At 49.1% G+C, this 20,197-nt stretch overlaps 2 protein-coding genes across 7 annotated transcripts in view; both read right to left on the minus strand.

Annotated features, from left to right (window-relative positions):
- Window positions 1–2,275: 2,275 nt before the first annotated feature.
- TMEM41A (transmembrane protein 41A) lies at window positions 2,276–10,978 on the minus strand. Of its 2 annotated transcripts, none has more exons than XM_027587326.2 (5): window positions 10,782–10,978; window positions 8,918–9,071; window positions 6,579–6,740; window positions 5,683–5,821; window positions 2,276–4,097 (listed from the first exon to the last, which is right to left on the minus strand). In XM_027587326.2, exons 1-5 carry the CDS (start codon window positions 10,898–10,900, stop codon window positions 3,877–3,879), a joined length of 795 nt encoding a protein of 264 aa, XP_027443127.2. In that variant the 5' UTR covers window positions 10,901–10,978; the 3' UTR covers window positions 2,276–3,876. The 2 variants fall into 2 exon arrangements, with proteins under 2 accessions (XP_027443127.2, XP_027443128.1); XM_027587327.2 differs by having other exon boundaries at window positions 5,667–5,821; window positions 10,782–10,976.
- Window positions 10,979–17,606: 6,628 nt separating this feature from the next.
- Window positions 17,607–20,197, minus strand: part of LIPH (lipase H) — a 47,504-nt gene continuing 44,913 nt past the window's right edge. For 4 of the 5 annotated variants that reach the window (XM_027582128.2, XM_027582125.2, XM_027582127.2 and 1 more), the window contains one exon: window positions 17,607–19,411. In XM_027582128.2, the coding sequence (XP_027437929.1) occupies window positions 19,324–19,411 (88 nt within the window). In that variant the 3' untranslated portion in view covers window positions 17,607–19,323. The remainder of the gene's footprint in view (window positions 19,412–20,197) is intronic. The other variant, XM_027582124.2, reaches the window with a different exon arrangement.

Genomic DNA, 20,197 nt, shown 5'->3' on the forward strand with positions numbered 1-20,197 from the left:
AGTACTAGACACACATTTCAGGGCCTCATTTTTGCTAAATTTCCCTCTTACCCCAAGTAATAGATGTGATGGTATTGGATTTTCCTGGTACCAACCCAATTTTAAATGCCCTCCCCTACTGTGAAGAATTGACATCCTTTCCATGTGAATGCAGCCTTATTGATCAAATAATTTACTTTTTTATCCCCACGCCCTTTTGTCTCAAGTTTTCCCCCTTTTCGTAAAATGTTCCCACTTGAACTTTCTGGAACTGAACTCTCCAGAATAGAACATATTTGGAATCCAAGGAATTCCTGCCCTGCCCTGCCCTGCAGTATAGGGTGCTGTTTTGTTTTTCCACTAAGTCAGAAACCAAAATACTACTGCATACTGCCATCTACCACCTCCACCCTGAACACCCAAGACTGGTGTTATTTATTGATCACCATATTCTTTCCACAGCCTCAGAAGCTCTCACAACAGGGCACTGGGGACAACTCCCACTTGATTGGAATTGGTGTGTAGGGGGAGATCTGTTTTGGCATCCCCATCCTAAGCTCATAATTAATTTTCTCAAGGTGGTTTGGTATCTTGAGTTAGCTCTGAAGGGAGAGTGACAGGATCACACCAGTGTCCTCCTTATGGAGCCCACCATGTGGCTGTTGGGGGGTCAGCACCATTGGCAGGAAAAAAGGCCACTTGCTTCCGCCCACTGCCCTTTTGGATGACAATTCCAACTGAATAATTTCCAATCACTGATGAATGGAATTCCAAAATGTCTCTTCATTTACATCATTTCATTGTGTTCAGTAAGCATGTTCCTCCCTCCCCTTCTATGATCAAAGTTAATATGTTAAGTCCCAGTTACTTGCTTCTTTCTTAGACTCCGTGAGGCTAATGTACCAAAACAATGTGATATTCTTTTTAAGACTTTGACTTGTACTGTCAGTATGAATTTAGTGCCTTTCCAGGCAGCAAGATTTTTCTTCTTTGCTGATTTCATAGAATAAATGCCCTAGTATACTCCTACCACCAATGTTACCGACCTCATAGACTAGCACATAAGAATTACATTAGTCGGCTTGTTTGCATGCTACAGCCAATATTGCAGCGCCTATTCAAACTGGAATGAACCAGGTTGCCAAGTGGAAGACCCTTCTGGAACCCGGAACACTTCTCAGGGACAAATGGCAGAAGGGGAGCTCTCAAAGCAGTGCTTTGAGAAACAGGGTTACCTCCAAGGAGTTGGGGTTAAGGCGTCTGTTAACTGTCACGTGATGAGGGCATCGTGGCAGGATTTCACAGAGACAGGCCCCTACGTGGATTCAAGGCCGCTGTAAGGAAACCTTCGGCCGAATGCCAGGCTTACTCCCTGGAGCCACTTCACCGCACTCAGGGGAGCGCTGGCCCCTGGCCCCAGGTTGCTGCCCGGTGTCCTGGCGTAAAGGGTCCTCCGATGGTGCCACGCAGAGGGCCCCACAGTCAGAATGTGCCAGCTCTTAGGAAGATGACCCTTAGGGACCATATCACCTGGGCGGCTCTCCGCCACTCGGATTCTTTATTGCAATAATTGGAGTTCCTATCAGTTTGGAGCAAATTCTTTCCTGTGGTTAAGTCTCAAAATGAGCTTCCTCATCTGTCTCCCTGGGGTCTCCAGTCCCGTCAGTCCCCCGCTCCCTGTGGTTTCGGACGCCAGCTCCATTTGTACCGAGCAATTGTACGGTGAGGGCAATGGGAGTGACGATTGAAGCAAACCAATGCATGGAATTAAACAAAAACTGTGCTTCACTCCTTTCTGGTCCTGTCTTTTCCTAAGGTGCTGTGTGGGTCCTGACAGCTGCCTTCACCCGTCCCGGTACTTGTCAGAGCTTTCGGGAAGGGAAGACTCGACAGGCAGGGTGTCCTGCAGCCAGGAGAGCCGGGGGTGGAGAAGCTGGTTTCTGTGGCTCTGTTGTTGCAGACACACCCACGGAAGGAAGGGAAACCATCGTTTTCTTTCCTCATAGTCTCTTCTTGTTTTGTCACAGCCTGGACAGGTGCCCTCCTGCCTTCCCACGGCTTCCCCGCTGCCCATCTCATAGTTCCTCCTCTGTTCCTAGTGACCCCACTATTGAGTGAGTGCCGAGAAGGAAAAGGGGAAAACAAAAATCGGGCATCCAAAGAATCATAGTGGTGAGAAGCCTCCCAAGAGTGGAAAGCTCAAATACCATTTTGGATCGTCTGCTTTTCAGCCAATCCTGATTCCCACCGGCAAGGGGAATGGAAAGTTAGCAACATGTCCAACACACACCACACAGAACGTTAATATCCATTTATTTGGGAAATTGCTTTACCTGTAAACTCACAACTGGTAAGGCACATTGTAGCAAAATCATGGGGGGAGAGACAAATACAAGGATCCTGTGAAGGGCAAAGGGCACAAACTTGCAATAGTGTAGAAGACACTGGTTTCCCCCTTCCCTCCTCCTCCTGCAGGACACAAAAAGCTACAGATTTCACACACTCCTTCTCCTTACCCCCCACTCGTTACCGAGCTTCTTTGAAAGCAACACATCTTTAAAAACGAAGCCCTTGTTGTGTTTTTTTGGATCATACCATGTCCCTAAAGCACAGCTTGGGAACTGATGCCTCCTACTGAACAGGAGCATTCTCAGGAATGCATGTAGAACAGTGGGCCAAGTGAAAGCCTTGGCAAGACTTTGGCCAAACCAGATCAAAACCCAGCAGGTGATGCCCAAAGGCAACAGTTCTGGTAAGAAACGATGAGTTACTCCTGTAGGGTCCAGGATCCCAGAGCTGGTCAGTTTAGGTGCCAAGGTCCTTGTGTCCCTGGCAGCATTAACCCAGGCCTGTGCCCATTCAACACCGCAGCTGTAAGAAGCCATGACAGCTTCAGAACGTTAAAACGTCACACGACAAAGTAATCCAAAACCAAGTTTCCCTCTTTGGATTAAAAGATAAAAGTATTCCTCAGTTATTCTCGACAAATGACAACATGAAAAAAAATACAGAGGGCACACTGGCTGATAGCTCAGTGTACTGAATCCATTCTCCTAGCAGGAGGATGGAGAAAGGATTCATACACAGAAAGGAGAGATTAGAAAATGTACTGACAGTCATTTGGTTCAAGTGAGCCAAGGACGCTGCCCCATTCAGACAGGTAGGAATTTCTCCAGAACACACCTGCAACATAGAGTTTGCTGCATTCATATTTAATCTATTTGCAATCAGCTTATTTGTCAGGACATGCAACTGAGAGGCTGGACATATATGGTAACGTCAGTGCATTTGGACACAAAGAGCATCACGGAGATCACTGTGCATTTGAGCTGTACGTGCAAGTTCTGCGCTGTTCGTCAGCTTGTTTCCCTTGGTTTATGGAAGAGGTAGCTCATCAGCAAAAAAATAGTACACAATACTCTTCGAGAGGCTAACAAGATGAAGGGTAATGTCAGTGAGGTGGGTTCACGTCATCATTTATACCAAGAACACCCACTAGGGACATACCAGGAGAACACCTATCACAACAGCCTACCACTTAGCGAAAGAGGCAACTCTGGACAAGGACAATCAGCGTCTTCTCCTAAGGCAGCTCAGGGCTTGGCAAGAGGCAAATACAACAGACCACCCCGAGTTCCTTGTTATTCAGTAGAATATAAATAGGATTTTCTAGAAAGCCATCCGTTTCACAGAGTGTCCTGCTAAGCCAGGACTGGTTTGAGGACCTGGTACAATCCCCCTTCTAGAGCACAGAAAGTCCTTCATGAAAACGCTGCACACAGATGAAGAGTGTCCAAATCACCTGTTGAGGGTAATTAAAAACAATGAGGGGCTGCAGAGGACCACACCAGTACACAAATAAGCAACAGAGTCCAGGGACGTGGCAAACAACCCAGATCACGTGTCTTTTCTACTATTTAGGTGATTAGCGTTGCTTATTTCATTCAAATGCAGGTCCTTCTGACTAAATTTTTTCATGAGGGTTCCAGGAACTAAGGCCACCAGGGCAATGGCCAAAAGCTTAAAGACTGTTTCCCAGGAGAAGAGAGCATCCAGGGAGGTAAGAGTTGACAGGATGGAACCTGTCTGCACACAGATAAAATTGTACGGGACCAAACCTGGAAGAAAGGGAAAGAGCCTGTTACCAGGAGCAGCAAGATGAGAAACAATAACCCCTCAGAAACGTCCCCAGGAATTCACAACCATGACTCCAGATTTTTTTTGCCCAACTCCTGACCCCTAAGCACATTACCTCTTTCCCCTCTCCACCTCTTCCCCTCCTTTCCTCACTTCCCATAAACTGCCCTGTTTAACAAAAAGACTTGAGATGATTTACAAAAAATGCATGTGCTACAATAAGATAAAAATATTTTTAATAGGAAACACAAAAATAAATGAAGATATCCTTCAAGAAATCAGGAGATACGGTTAGTACGAAAAAGTGTAAGGTTCACACATTTGCTAGAAGTGCCCTCAAACTGGGTTCTGAGGACCCAACAGCCTAAGTAATGAGAGGCACCAACATTATGAGATTTATAATATGCATAAGATAAAAACAAGTTTCTTAGAAATAGCACTACTTCCACGTTCTATACTGTCTCTGAGAGATCATCAAATCCACTGGATCCCCGAGAAGTCTGACTGGTGGCCAGACAGGCTGGCTGTTTAACAATCCCCTGGGGAAGCTGTTAAAAACACATCCTCCCCCAAGATTCTGGTTACCTGGGCCTGGAATAAAACCCATCGTAACAGCTTCTCCTGACCGCCCCTCCTGAGACTAACTGGTTTGGGACCCCCTGATCACCCAGTCCTCCCCTACAGTAGACAATGCCTCAAGATCACAGAGCACTCAAGGTCACACAGCTTGTCAGAGAGGAGACTGGAAGCCCGGTCTCCAGAGTCTTTCCCGGCCTCCTGCCACCTAGGTAATCACAGGCTGCTAACTGAGGAACCAAGACACTTTGTCCGAAAGCCAATATGACTGGAATGAGCTGTGGTCGATTTTGCTTCGACTTAAGATCTCAATTTCTCTCTCAAGCGTTCCCTATTAATAGCAGCTACTCAACCACAGATTTGTTACGTCCGACCTGTAAGTCCTGAGTAGTCAGTCTTTCTCTCCATGCTCTCAAGTAGGTTTAAGAGAAGCACTCCTTGCCTTAGGCTTAAAGAGGGTGGTTTACCTCCAGTGTGAATACAACAGTCACTGACTTTATGGGCTGCTAGCACATCACCACGCTGATAAAGGTGATCCAAGGCCCAGACTGGGAGAAACAATGCTCTGGTCCCAGCCCCTCACCTGGCCAAGTTGCTCTGCTCCTTTCTTCAGCCTCCACCCTTTTTTCACCCACACACCCTCACTCCAGCTCTGCTTTCCTGCTAGCATTTCCTGAGACATTGCTAAGGGCCAAGTGACTCATTTTCCACAGATGATGCTACCAACCCCAGCGCCTAGCACAGTGCTGGCCACACAACAGGCGCTAAATACCGCTGTGGAATGAACAACCCTTACTTTTCCCAAAAGTATTTTTATGGGTTTTCTGTTCAGCCCTGAGCAGATCTGAAATCAGGAATAATTACTGGAGGTCGCAACTCTTGACGCTGTTCTTCACAAACCTGGGCTCTCAGAGGCAGACACAGGCCCATGTGGGTAGGCCTCCGACATGGCAATGCTGAAGACTCAGACTTACCCCACCAGCTTCTTACCAATCAGAACAGAGAAGAAGAAATGCACAATCGGGATGTTCAGAATCGGAGCTGAGAGGTTCAAGAACCAGTTTGGTGTCATGGGGAAAAGTCTCAAAAACAGCAAGAAAAAAAACAGGCTGTTTCTATTCTCCTCCACCTGTAGCCAAAAAAGACAAGGCCATTAAGAAGCAGAGAATCTCTAGGTAATGAAAATCTGATAGCACCAAGCACTGTTCTAGATACTTCACATATTCTGTTCCTGAATCTCCCAACAACCCTCCAGGGTAGAGACTGTTTTCCTCATTTTTTTTAATTAAGATTTTATTTATTTATTTGACAGAGAGAAAGGGCACAAGCAGGGGGAGTAGCAGAGGAAGAGGGAGAAGCAGGCTCGATCCCAGGACCCTGGGACAGGGGCAGACACTTAACCGACTGACCCACCCAGGCGCCCGTTTTCCTCATTTTTAAAATGGAAGTACCGGGGTGCCTGGGTGGCTCAGTCATTAAGCATCTGCCTTAGGCTCAGGTCACAATCCCGGGGTCCTGGGATCAAGCCCCGCATCGGGCTCCCTGCTCCATGGGAAGCCTGCTTCTCCCTCTCCCTCTGCTGTGTTCCCTCTCTTGCTGTGCCTCTGTCAAATAAATAAATAAAATCTTTTTAAAAAATAAAATAAAATAAAATGGAAGTACCTGAGGCTCAGAGAAGTCAGGAACTTGCCCAAAGTCACAGAGCACGTAATGATGAAGCCGGAATTTGATCCCAGGTCTGTGCGTCATGAACAGACCCAAAGGAGCCCCTAAGAGCTCCAAAGCAGGGTGGAGGACCATGATGGGAAATTCCTGCCTGCACACCCCTCAGAGCCCTGAGGTGACCATCAGGGGGCCCAGCACTCAGCTGCAGCCCCTCCCCTTACCTTCCTCTGCAGCAGGGACACTTTCTCAGGAAAGTAGGAGACCACCAGCTGTTTGCCAAAGACACTGGAGAGCAGGTAGCAGCACGTGGCGCCCACTGATGTCAACACACAGCACAGCAGAAGCCCCAGCCATGGTCCGAACAAAGCACCAGCTAAAATATTCTGCAAAAATAAAACAAACCCCTCAGCCATTAGAACATCTGCTGGCTACCAGTCACCTTATACTGGGGCCAAAGAGTCACAGGTTTCCTCCTCTTCCAGTGATTTTCCCAACCCAAACCCAACTCCCATTCTAAAGGGGTGAATGAACAGTGATGACAGGGCTGGGAACTGTACCCCTGGCCTTGGTCTCTTCACCTTCCAAACAGTGATGAGGTGAACACTTCAGAAGGCAGGAGAACATTCTCTGGGACAACACGGGTATACAGCCCCCCGGACTGCTGCACGGGCTGTGGGAGGTTCTGCGATCACCAGTGCTCCAAGAAGGGAGAAATGCAACTCACACGTTATTGTTACCATTTTAAATGAACAGAAACCGTGAATTTTCCTTCAGTAAGACCACCCAAGCTATATAAAACATCCTCTTTCTTTGCTTCCTGCTGGAATTACATCTGTGGTAGAGAACACTGGGGGTTCCACGTTGACCAGAGCTCTAGCTGACACTCAAAAAAGTCTTAGATTAAGAAAAATAAAAAGTGAACAAATACATCCTAAATACAGTTTGGCCGGTAGACATCACCCTGCCAAACATGGGATCCAAGAGAGAAAGTAAAAGGGGAACTTCCAAGTGAGAAGGTGGGGGTCTGATGAGCACCTACTATAGCTGAAGTGCTTGACTACATGTCTTATTTCATCCTTACAACGACCCTGTGTCATATGCCATCCTTACACCATTCTCGCGGGGAGAGATTAAGTATTGTGCCCAAGCTCCTCCACTAGGCAGAGACAGGATTCACTCCCAGGTAGCATCTGACTCTCTGCCCTGAGTAGGGATCAGCTCAAGAGGGGAGGCAGGGGGCGCCTGACTGGCTCAGCCGGTAGAGCCTCTGACTCTTGATCTCAGGGTGGTAAGTTTAAGCCCCATGTTGGGCATGGAGCCTACTTAAAAAAAAAAGAGGGAAGGCAGCTACAGAGGCACCCCCAAGAAGTCAGTCCCAGACCTCAAGCACCACACACCTCCCTGTCTCTCTTGACATGGACATGCTTGCTTTTCTTCCAGTTTCCAGCCCGAGCCTGGAGTAGAGAAAAGATGCCAAGGCAAAAAAAAGCAGGGCGGAAGGAAGCTTTCAAGGTCTCCTGCTCAGTCACTCAGTCATTCAACAAGTGCTGAGGGCCACCTATGCGCCAGGCACTGTCACCGAGCCAAGTGCTCTCCACGCACCATTCCATTTAACCCTCCACGCGACAACGCATAGGAGTAGCCCCATTTTCCAGATGAGAAAACAGGGTTGGAGAAGTTAAAGGGGTTGCCCGTGGTTACCCAGCTGAGATTCAACCCCAAGCCCTAAAATACACACACATTGACATGAAACAGCTGAAAATGCCGCGGGGAGGACAGCAAGGTTCTTCCTTAGAGCCTCAGGCAGCAACTGAACAGAAGCAGCCCGCAGCCAGAGCGCATGCCCAGGCCCAGCGCCAAGGCTCCGAGGGCGGTGGGAGGGGCCGCCTGGGAAATCCAGGACGACTCGTCGTCCTCCTCACACCCTCCCCACGCAGGGAGGTCTCCCCGGCCTCTCCAGCCTCACATCACCATCAACATCTTGCATTTGTTCGTCAAACATCTGTGAAGGCAATTCCCTGAGCCGGGCAAAGAAACACAAAGCCAAGAATCAGGAATGGGCCCGGTTCTCAAAGAACTCAAAGACTAGTGGAGAACACGGATTTTCAAAAAGTAAGAGAAAACGGTGCCAAGATGGAGAACGTTACAGAAGCTCCGAGAGTAACAGCCGACCCAGCCCGGACTGTGTGTGTGTCTCCGGGACAGCGCGCAGCCATCAAAGCCTTGGAAACAAGAGGAGAGGCCGACTCTGGGGCCAGGCAGACACAGGTTCAGCCCCCCAGCCCCGCCCCTCCTCTCCCTGTCACCTCGGACAGTGCCTTCCCACCGCAGTGTTTCCTTATCTGTAAAATGGGATCATGACGCCCACACGCTAAGGCTGCTAGGAGAGTTAAATAAGGTCAGGAAAGCAACTAGGACAGTGTTTGACCCAGGGGAGGCTGTCGACAAATGCCCGCAACAGTACTCTTCCTCTGGACTGTGTGATTTGCAGCCTAAGGGCCCCCCTGCAAAGAGAGAAGGTGGTTTCCTGGCGGGCACAGAAGGAGGGCAGGGCACTGACCAGGAAGCTGGAGCCAGGGATGGCAAAGCCCTGCTTGTAGAGGTAGGCGCCGCAGAACAGCAGGAACACGTAGGCCGGGTGCTCCTTCCGGTACTCTCGAAGGACCTCGGAGAGCTCCCGCAGCTCCGCCAGGTCTGAGGGGAACCACAGTGACCTGGGGATTTGGAAAAGCGCATGGAAACGTGAGTCCAGATCGGCCTAGTACCTAGGAAAGTCACTTGTGTCTTCATTCCAAAGTAGGTTTATAAATGTGCCCATCAACTGGTTTGCTAGGAACATACACATACTGGGAGCCCAGGGTGACAGGGGACCTGATACCACACAGCAGAGGGAGACAGAAGAGCTTGCTTCTTGGGAAGCAAAACCTGGGTTAACATCTCAACTCTGCTGCTATCCAGCAGTGTGATCTCGGGCTAGTCCCTGGGCCTCAGTTTCCTTACAGGAAAAAATGAGTGGTAAGTGCCCCTTTAGTTCTCAGGTTTTATGATGTATTCTTAAGAGGCAAACGCATTCATTTTCAGGCAGGAACTAAATGTCCTAAATTGCCTTCCCTTCATGGAACGCCCCCTCCCCCACAAGCTTCAGCCCAAGGACAATTGAAACTTCACAATGCTCCCCAGTTACTAGGTAAAAAGACTGTTTTATCATTCCCTAACAGGCCAATTAAAGATTCCCTGGGAAAGTATATCTGTCCCATACCATAAACATAAGCTTCTTGATAACATATTAGGCTTGAAACCAACCCGTTCAAAGAGGCTTCCCCCCAACTCTTTATCTGGCCCTTAGTTCATTCTGAACCCTGTACAAGGGTTACAGTGTAAAGGCCACCTTGCCTCTGAGATAAGAGTAACCCTTGAGGGCACCTGGGTGGCTCAGATGGTTAAGTGTCTGCCTTCGGCTCAGGTCATGATCCCAGAGTCCTGGGATCGAGCCCCACATCGGGCTCCCTGTTTCTCGGGAGCCTGCTTCTCCCTCTGCCTCTCTCTCTCTCTGTCTCTCATGAATAAATAAATAAAATCTTTAAAAAAAAAAAAGAGTAACCCTTGAATCCATCAATGATCAATTATGAGCAAACCCGCCTACTTGTCATCAGAATGTTTCTCTTAGTATGCCTGACATCCACAGCACAGCCTTCTCAACTAGGGCAAAAGAATACTGTAACTGAACACAGTTACCCTCATATTAAAATACCAGTAACCTCCTTGCCAACGCACACTTCCATAAACTTTATAAACTGTATGCTACACTCCCGGGGAATCAGCCCCGCGGTGCCGCCTCCCGCCCCAAGTCGGTCATGAGAAGGCGAAAAGGAGAGACAGCCAGGAAGACCGGCGGACCTGATCATTAATTCGTGAATAATTTAAAGTTGTCCATGCATGCTTGCAAGCCCCAAGGGCAGAGCCGACGGAAGTGAGATGGGGTGGGGAGGACGAAGGAGGGAGGCTGCGGGTCCACACTGGGGCGAGGGTCGGGTTAGGGCTGGGCCCGGGAAGGCGACGGGCGCACGGCTCCTGCGGCGACGCCACCGCGCCGACAGAGGCGCGCGAAGGGGCGCCGCGGAGATAAGACGCCGCGTTTCCCTCTGCAAATCACCGCCCTGCGTGCAAAGCCACGGATCGCCCGCCCAAACTGCACACCGCGCAGCCGGCAGCCGGCAGCTCCAGCCAGGGCCCCGACTCCCATCCACCCCGCCGACCCGACACCGGACAGATGCGGCCGGGCCACCAGACCCCGATCCCCAGTCCCAGAACCGAACCCCCTGCCCCCGACGCCTCCGCTCCCGGAACCGAATCTCCCACTCCCAGACCCCCTCCTCGGACCTGGCTCCCTTCCTCTGACCCGAACCGCGGCCCCCGCCACGCACCTGCCTCCGGTCTCCTTGCCGGAGCCCAGGGTCCGCCCCCGGGGCAGTCGCGTCGACAGCAAGTACAGGGTGAAGGTGCAGCCGACGAAGACCAGCAGGAGGCCGAGCAGGGGGCGCATTTCGGCGCCCGCTCTCGGACCCGCCGAGCCGCGGGGAAACCTGCAGGCAGCTCCCCGCCCGGGGCTGCGCGCGGCCTGCGCCTGCGGAGCGCATTCACGGACGGACCGGGGCGGGGTCGGCACCAAGCCCCGCCCCTGGACCCCGGCCCCGCCCCCGGGCCGGGCTCCGCGCGCGGAGCTGGCCTGTAGAGATTCCAACCGAGATTCTAGCCAAAACCTGTCTTGCGGCAGCTCTAGAAGTGCGTCTGCCCTCCTTCCGTCTGCGCATCTTTTTCCATGTTTACCTCTGTCTCTTTCTTTGCTTATTTGCAGGCTCTTTGCCAGGCGCTGGGAGATCCAGGGGTGATTCACAAGCCCTGCCTACAGCGAGCTTGCAGTCTAGCGCTCGACACTCTCTTGTCCACCCCCAGCTGTGTGATACAAAGCAAATACAGCCAGTGCTCCAATCAAGTGCGGTGGGACGGTCATAGTGACCACAGAAATAATGAAAATTACTTTTTATTGAGCGCCTACTATATGCCCATTATCCCTACCCCTCACAACAATCCGGCAAGGTTGGTATTTTTGTCTTTATTTAACAGATGAAAAAATCTGAGTCTCAGATTAAGTGACATACCCAGACAGAGAGCCCTGATTACTGTTGCGGAGGACCACCTGAGCTAGGGCGTCTCAAGCCCTTTGTTGGTCTCTGATGGCCCTGGCGGTAGTCAGCTATTTTGTTAACAGTTTTGGTAAAACTACTCATCATAACTTCTAGGCCCGCTGTGCCTGCTCCAAGCCATGAACCCATGATTCTAAAGTATCAGTTAAACTGACCTCTGGAATATCCGGCAGGAAGGTGGCAGCCTGGGCTGTGGCCAGAGCTTTTCTTTTTTTTTTTTTTTTTTTTTTTTGAGAGAGAGAGCGAAGGGGGGGGGGGCAGAGGGAGAAGCAGACTCCCGCTGAGCAGGGAGCCGGATGTGGGACTCAATCCCAGGACCCTGAGACCATGACCTGAGCCGAAGGCAGACCCTTAACAGACTGAGCTACCCAGGGGCCCCATGGCAGTAACTTTCTATTACTGATAAATCTCTTGACTTTCTTGAGTGAGGTTTGGGGTAGTGGCTATAATCATTTTAAGAATAATTAAGAGCGATTGTGAGGTATCCCAGAAAACATGCATCAGTAAGGCCTCCAACTATTAAGACATTCATAAGCCCAAGGCTGGTGATCATATCCACAAATGAAAATGTATCCCCCCTGGTGGGTAGAGGACTCCAAATGTTAAAAGAGAGAGAGAGTCAGGATTAGAATCCAAGTCAACCTGGGTACAAAACTAATGGTCCCACACTGCGTGGATTCATGGAGGAGACAGGGTTTGAGTTTACCTTAAAGATGAGCAGGATTTCCACAACAGAGAAAGGAAGGAGAGGGTGAGCTAGGGGCCCAAGTAAGGCACCAAGGTCCAGTTTCCCCATGAAGCCTAAACTATATGAGAAATGAAAAGTTGGAGACAAACTGGAAAGCATTAGAAGGCAGGCTCGGGAGCTGGATTTTTCAATATTGTGCATGGTGAGACAGCAACAGAGGTGTTTAAACAAGAGAATGATTTAGTTCCCGTTTTAGGATGTTTGCTCTGGCAGATGATTAGAATACGTTCTGAGTTGGTAGTTGCAACTGTCCTAGTAAGAAAGGATGCAGGCTGAGCCAGGACCACAGCAGTGAGAATGAAGGGAGGAAGATGGACACACGAGGGGGAGCTGAGCTGGTAGGAAATATGACTGATTACATGGAGAAGAGGCAGAGAGGACTCCATAATGCCACAAGCCTAGACAACAGAGAGAAAGCGTCTTCATCAAATCATTCAAAGCAACTCTTGGGCCAAATAAGAAGCACCTGTCAGAATTTGAAGTGTACCAGGTCCTAGCAATTCCGTGTCCAGGAATTTAACTTATAGATATGCTCACAAAGATGTATGTTCCAGGGTATTCTCTCCACTTTGTTTTGGTGTTACGAGATTGGGAACAACCTAAATGCCCATCAGTTGGGGACTAGTGAGATTATTTGTGGTATATTCAAAAAGGAACACTAAGTAGCTTCCTAAAAGAGGGAGTCAACTCTGTATCATGATAGAGCACAGTTGCCATAGAGATAGGGATAAACAGCGAACAAACAAGTCGCATTGTTGAGTATACCATGATACATCTATAGAAAGAAAAAAGGGGGGCGCCTGGGTGGCTCAGTTGGTTAAGCGACTGCCTTCGGCTCAGGTCATGATCCTGGAGTCCCGGGATCGAGTCCCACATCGGGCTCGCTGCTCAGCGGGGAATCTACTTCTCCCTCTGACCCTCTTCCCTCTCATGCTATCTCTCATTCTCTCTCTCTCAAATAAATAAATAAAATCTTAAAAAAAAAAGAAAGAAAAAAGGGATATGCTTTCCCTTTTCAAAATACTGAAGTATTTATGAATGAAATGATTCAGTCTGGGATTTGCATCAGAATAACGGGATGGGAGTTTAGTGGTAGGGATAGAAATCAAAAAGATTGGCCATTGAATTGGTAATTGTTGAAGCTGGCTGATGGGCACATGGAGAAGGATTTTATACACTTATTCTATTTCCATATATGTTTGAAATTTTCCACTTAAAAAATGTGGGGAAATTGTCTCAGCCCTCCATTCATGCTCTTCCTTCAAACCCTCCATTCCAGCTGAGCATGCACCATGTTAGTTCATGTCTTTATGATGCTCTTTCCTCTCTCTTGGGCAATCTCTGCCTGAAAAATTGCTACTCTTTCATAACCACACAGGGCAATTGTCACCTCCTCTGAGAAGCCTTCTCCAGCTCCCACATTCAGAAAGGTTGTTCCTTCTCTGTGCTTGGGATTCCCTGTGAAGTGTCTGTATTCCTATTATTACAAATACTGTGTCATTATCCATCTCCCCAGTGGACAGTAAACATTTCTCGAAATGAGACAATGTCTCATCTATCTTTTGTCTGTCCCAGCCCTTAGACCTGTGCTTGGCTTATAATTGGCACTTAACAAATGTTTGTTAAATTAATGGGTCAGGTCCAGCGAGGAAATGATTAGTTGCTTGGATGGGTACATGTTGATTTGAGAAGTCAGAGGAATATAGGAGGAGAGAAAGTAAATGAACAACTAACATTATTGAGCCTGTGCCAGGAGTGTGCTGGGGCCGAGAACACTAGTGAACAAGAAGGCAAGGCTTCTACTCTCAAGGACTTGACTCTCCCTTTGGTTGAGGGACAGCATGGAGAGAGTTATCATTTTAGAGTAGAATAGGTGCTCTGGGGGAAATAGATATGGCAAAGCTTATTCAACTCCAGAGAAGCAAGTATCATGAACCCACTTATGAGTGCGTGGGTGAGCGGGTGTTCAGATGAAGGCTCTTTGTGAGTGCTGCTGAAGGCTACAGCTGTGAGTGCTGAATAAGATGCAACCCCGTCTGCCCCTCCTGAGCCCTTGCTCTTTCCTCTGCCCTGCAGTGCCTCTCAACAAGCAGGTGAAAATCCAGAGCTCCAACTGCATTCGGATCTGGAGATCATCTTTCTAGAGTAGAGAGTCGAAACAAGGGGACGGGAGAAGGTCTCCTAGACAGACCATGAGACTTTGGAAAGGAACAGCAGCTGAGAGTCACTGACTACTTAGTACACTCCAGACCCCACAGAAAGCATTTTACATGCATGCATGACAACAGTTATTCCACATAACATCCCTTATGAAGCAGGGACTTTTTTTAATTTTAATTTTTTTAATTTTTATTTAATTTTTATTTTTTTTAAAGCTTTTATTTATTTGACAGAGAGAGAGCACAAGCAGGGGCAGTGGCAGGCAGAGGGAGAAGCAGGCTCGCCGCTGAGCAGGGGGACCCTGATGTGGGACTCGATCCCAGGACCCTGAGATCATGACCCAAGCCGAAGGCACTCACCTAACCAACTGAGCCACCCAGGTGCCCTGAGGCAGGGACTCTTAACAGCCCCACTTTACAGTCCAGGAAAGGGAAGCTTAGGAAGAGTTAAGTAAGTTGACAGAGGTCACACACCAGAGCCTAATCTCTTACCTGCACTACCTTCTTGAGAGAGAGAGGACTGAGATCAGAAGTCTGGTAAGGAAATCATGGACTCAGAGAACAAGATGACTCACTCAGAGATGTTGATGAGGGGGAGGAGTGTCCCAAGAGCCCAAGAAGCAGTGTTAGAAAAGGAAGCAGTGGGCAGTGTCAGAGTCAGTGGGAAAACCCAGCAGGCACACCTGAGGGTTGTGGGATTCCGCGAACCTGGGGGGCTAAGAGACCTTTGACAGAGCTCTTTTGGGGGATGCAAACCTGATTTCCCACAGGCTCACTACCCAAGCCACTGCTTGCTGCCTGACCCACCCCACTCCCCAGGATTCCTATTCTGATTCCTCCTGCTCGGCCTGTCTGCATGGGAAAGAAGCCTTAAACTGGGCTCTTCACTCCCATCCCACCTCCACGCTGATCTGTCTCCCTGACCCAGCACCTGCAGAGCTAACTCTTAACCAGCTGGTGTACCACCTGGCATATACACTAGCCTCTGTTGAGCCCATTCATTTACAGCACATGCCCAGGCAGCCTGACAAAGGACAGCAGTAACCCCCGACCAGGGACACATGCTGGCCTGAGAAACAGGTAGGTGCCAGTTGCTCAGGGAAGTGGGAGGGAGAAAAGGCAAGAGGTTCCAGTAAGACTGGATTAGCCAGGCGCTCACTGAGGCTCTTTGTCAATAGCACTCAAGCTCCTTTATTGGCTGGATTGGATCTGCACAGAGCAGTTGAAAGGAGTAGCTCAAGGACCACAGGATTTAGCTTCCCTACCCCGTTCCAGCCATAACTGATTGGAACGGGATGGACACCTTCCCCAAGAGGAGGATCTAAGTGCTGCTTCCTCTCCCTGGATTTTGGAATTGGGCCACGTAGTGATTGAATAGCTGGGGACACGATGGTACCAATGATCTCAGGGGTCCACAGCTGCCCTGTGAGGGAGCCAAGCTGAGTCAAGAGACTCAAGGTAGAGCACAGGGTCAACAAAGGCCCATGAACTCTTGCTAAAGGCTCGGGGCTGCCCCATCCCTGCCCTTCCTGAAGGCTGATGGTTGAGCTCTTGGGTTTCCACAAATCCTCTCTCTAGTAAAATTTGCATTAGTATGAGTAGATTTCTGTTACTGGCGTTCCAAGTCTTCTTGGCTAAGCTAGGGTTTTGCAGGACTGGGAGCATGGGGCAGGGGTCCAAGGATGAGAGTTTCCAAATTTAGGGTTTGGGAAGTAACACAGTTAAGTGTATTGATGTCTAAATCCAAGTGGAGGTGTCCTAAAGATGAGTCCGCTCCATTCTGTTCAGCAGACATTTATCGAATACTTGCTTTGTGCCTCACACTGTGCTAGGTGCTAGGGCAACAAATAAGCCACAGCTGCTCCTGCAGTGCTCACAGTCTCAGCGGGGGGACAGACACAGAAATATAGTACAATACAGCATAAGAAGAGCAGTGATGGCGCACATACAAAGTCAGTGGCAGAAGGGAGTTGTGGAAAGCAAGGGGGGACTTTGAACCACAGCTTGGAGTCACCCAGGAATGCTGGAGGGGCCCGGAGGGTTTTAGCCAAGGCTCTAAAATGGGTAAGTGGAGGAGAGCAAAATCTCCTTGCCTTCAGGACTGGTGGTTTTGGTGAAGAATGGTGTCAGGACCATCTGGAAGGTTCTAAAGAGGAGTGAAAAAAGAGCCAACCTCTCTCTTTTCCGGAAATGGGTAGTGGGTCTCCAGGGAGAATGGAAATAATAAAGAAGTGCTGGGAAAGAAGGCTAAGGCAGAGAAGGGTGTGTGCCTCTGTGGAAATGGGCAATGGCTGGGAGTAGGGAGAGCTCTTACAACTGAACATGGTTCCATAGGGTTCAGAAGATCATGATGAGCGTTCATTTAATATGTCCTGAGCACGGACTATGTTGTAGGCGCCACATTAGGCTCATTGCCCCTGCCTTGCAGAGCAGTCTAGTGAAGACAGACATTAACCAAATAATCACACCAATAAATATAAGGGGGGAATAAAGCTCAGTAGGAGACAATTGATGAAGATAGGAGGGAAGTGGGTAGACTGCAATTTAATTGCATCTTGGCTTTGGGATTCAGACGGAGACTCTGACAAAGAGGAGGGAGGAGAGGCAAGGATAGCAAGAGTGGGAAGTTCAGGGGCCTTGGGAGAACCTGCGAAGGGAGTGGCCACACCTGCCTTCACTTCTCTGGATCACTGTCACATGAGACTTACTGAAATTCATCTCCATCCAGTGAACAAACTTCCTTCAAACTTCCCTCCTTTAATCATTCATTGATTCATCTGTTTGTGCATCCATCCACCCATTCCCCAGTGAGCCAGGTACCGTGCTAAGAGACACTAGAGAAGCCCAGACAGACCCCTGGCGTGAGGAGTTCATAAACGATAGCAATGCTATTCTGACATTTTCTTGCTGTTGTTTTGGCCCCTGCCTACCAGGTGAGGGAAAAGGGGCAGAGAAATGGCTGTGCTAATCAAAATATGGGACCAGGGGTGCCTGGGTGGCTCAGTCCGTTATGCGTCTGCCTTCGCTCAGGTCATAATCCCGGGGTCCTGGGATCGAGCCCCGCACCGGGCTCCCTGCTCAGCGGGGAGTCTGCTTCTCCCTCTGCCTCTGCTCCTTCCCCCAGCTTGCTCTCTCTCTCTCTCTCTCTTGCTCCCTCGCTGTCTCTCTCTCCCAAATAAATAAAATCTTAAAAAAAAATACAGGATCAGTAAAACTCTAAAAAGAAATCAGGGCCTATCAGCACACTCATCTCTCTGCGCATAACTGCTGGAGAAATGTGCAAGAGGGAGGAAGGGCGAGAAGATAGCCAAGTGGGCAGGAGCATCTCTGAGCCGCCTGCCTTCCCCAGCTCAGGCTCCACGCGATACATATAGAAACCTGTACAAGATGTGCCACACAGGAATGTATGTATAGAGTTCTATAGTTTATCAAATAAAGACTCCATTTCTTTTAAAAGGGCTGTTCTCACGGAAAGCAGAAGAACAATCACTTGGATGAGGAGGAGGGTATGGGCCTGTGACACTCTGGAATCTCAGGAACCTTCCTGCAGTGGCCACAGCTGCGGGATGGGTGGTACCCCCCGCTTTGGGTCTGTGCCTGCACCGGGCATCAGGTCCCCAGGGATGGTCCTCCCCTGGTTCTGGCCTCTCTGGCCTTGGCCCTCCAGGGCCTCTTGACCGAGCAGCTGTTGTCACTCCAGATGCACGGAGCATACCCACTCCTGGGGCAGCCCAAGGATTTTTCAAACTGGAGCACACCGGTGTATGCTTTGAATTCACATGTTAGCAACGCAAGTTATTTAGCATCATTCCAGAAGGTTAGCGTTCATGACCTCCAACAGGTGGATCGTAGATAGCATATGTTCACTTTGCATCTATGTATTCTCTATAAATTTCCTTCAATAAATTTCCTTCAAATAAGCATGGATTGCATCAGTAACAAGGAGAAATGAACATTTCTGAAGGACTGCTTAAAATGAGCGTTGCCTGGAAAGTGACCCTTCTTCACCTCAAGTGAAAACCAAGCTTTTTCTCTCTTACCTCTCGCCTCATCCACTGTCACTGTGAGCAGGCCTTTCCTACCACTTCGTCTGCCTTTCTTCCCTCGGGCACTTACTGTCTAGTCCCAGCAGCTGCCCCCACCCCCATTGCTGTCCCTGTGTCCTCACTGCCTCCGCGCACGAACCCACTTTAGAGAAGGCAGGGTGTGGCTTTCCTGTCTTCCCAGAGCAAACAGCTCAAGAGACAGGCTGCTGTTGAGGAGGAGAAGCTCTCTTATTGTATATTAGGTCAGCCATATCAAAATAAATAAAAGCGTATTCACATTTATCAAACCACTCACGGATGTGGCACCGGGATTTCCAAGAACCCTTCACAGACTGGCCCCCAAACCCACACGACAGCCCTGTGAGGTAGGTCAGGCTCCATCCCTTTCTGTGTGCAAGGACCTGGAGGAGTGTGGCACAGGGAGTGCGGGGTCGAGTCCAAAGTGGGGTCTCCAGCCAGTCCTTCCCTTTCAGGCGCTTGACCGGCCACAGCGCTGAGCAGAGCTGCCCGAGTGACTGGCAGCACAGCCGAAAGGCCGGGACACAGAGGCCCCAGGAGGCAGCCAGACAAGGTGCTGGGCTGTTGGGAGCCTGGCTATTTCTGACTTGCCCTACTTAGGGGCTCCCTTCCCAGGACCGTTCCATAATCCAAGGTCGTTTGACATTTTGCAATGTGACATCCATGGGACGCTGCTGGAAAAGACACCCATACTTTTTTGTGCCTTGAGGAAAAGGTGAGGTGACACTTTAAAAAAAGCCTACAGTTGTCGCTTTCTTGATGTTACTGGTGCCCGTGTGTCCCAACAACAGTTACATCAGCAGCTTGGGGCACGGGATGGGTTGGAAGACCGTCTCAATGTTTTCCATCAGCACAAGATCATACCGACACAACTGGGGCCTGCAAACACGAGACGGAATAGCCTTGTCAATCAAGTAGTAAACAGAGCCCGTTCTAGGAAAAGAAACCATGTTCTGTCCTTAGGATCTAACATCGTGGAGCAATTACTTCTAACGTGATAGGAAAATGCTTATGGTAAATAAGCAGAGTAAGATCAGCAACAATAAGAAAGCAGGATATAAGACGTCATTTGCCACCTAACTTCGTCTAGCTTTGTTTTTGGGTTTTTTTTTTTAAGATTTCATTTATTTATTTTCATCTAGGTTTAAAGCAATAATAGAAAGGAGATTAGAAAGAAATAACCCAGACTATTAACAATTGTTGCCTCCGAATAATGATATGATGGGTGATATCATTCTGCTTCTTAACACCTTTGACGTTTCCAGGTTTTATAAAATCAACATGTATTCCTTTGATGATCAGAGGAAAAACAGTATTAAAAAGTTCCATGGTTTTAAGATGTCATGACTGTCCTCTTAGAAGAAACGTGTATTATTAAATGTTTTAGGGTACCCTAAACCTTCAGGAGAAAGGCATTCATAAGCATAAATCACTGACTGCTCACAGCATTGTCCACCTCTGTCTTGCCGACAGATTGGATGCTAGGAATATGTGTTGGAGTGGCATGAGTCACAAAGCACCCATGCCACCACAGCTTTGCTCTTTCTCCCCCAGTTTGACTCTGTGCCCCCGTGCACACGCACACACGCACACACAAACGCAGTTGCTTATTTTTTCTGACCCGATTGAGAATAGGTTGCTTACCCCTTAATACTTCAATGTGTA

Source organism: Zalophus californianus, chromosome 1 (assembly GCF_009762305.2).
Source record: "Zalophus californianus isolate mZalCal1 chromosome 1, mZalCal1.pri.v2, whole genome shotgun sequence".
In the NCBI taxonomy this organism is placed as follows: domain Eukaryota; kingdom Metazoa; phylum Chordata; class Mammalia; order Carnivora; family Otariidae; genus Zalophus; species Zalophus californianus.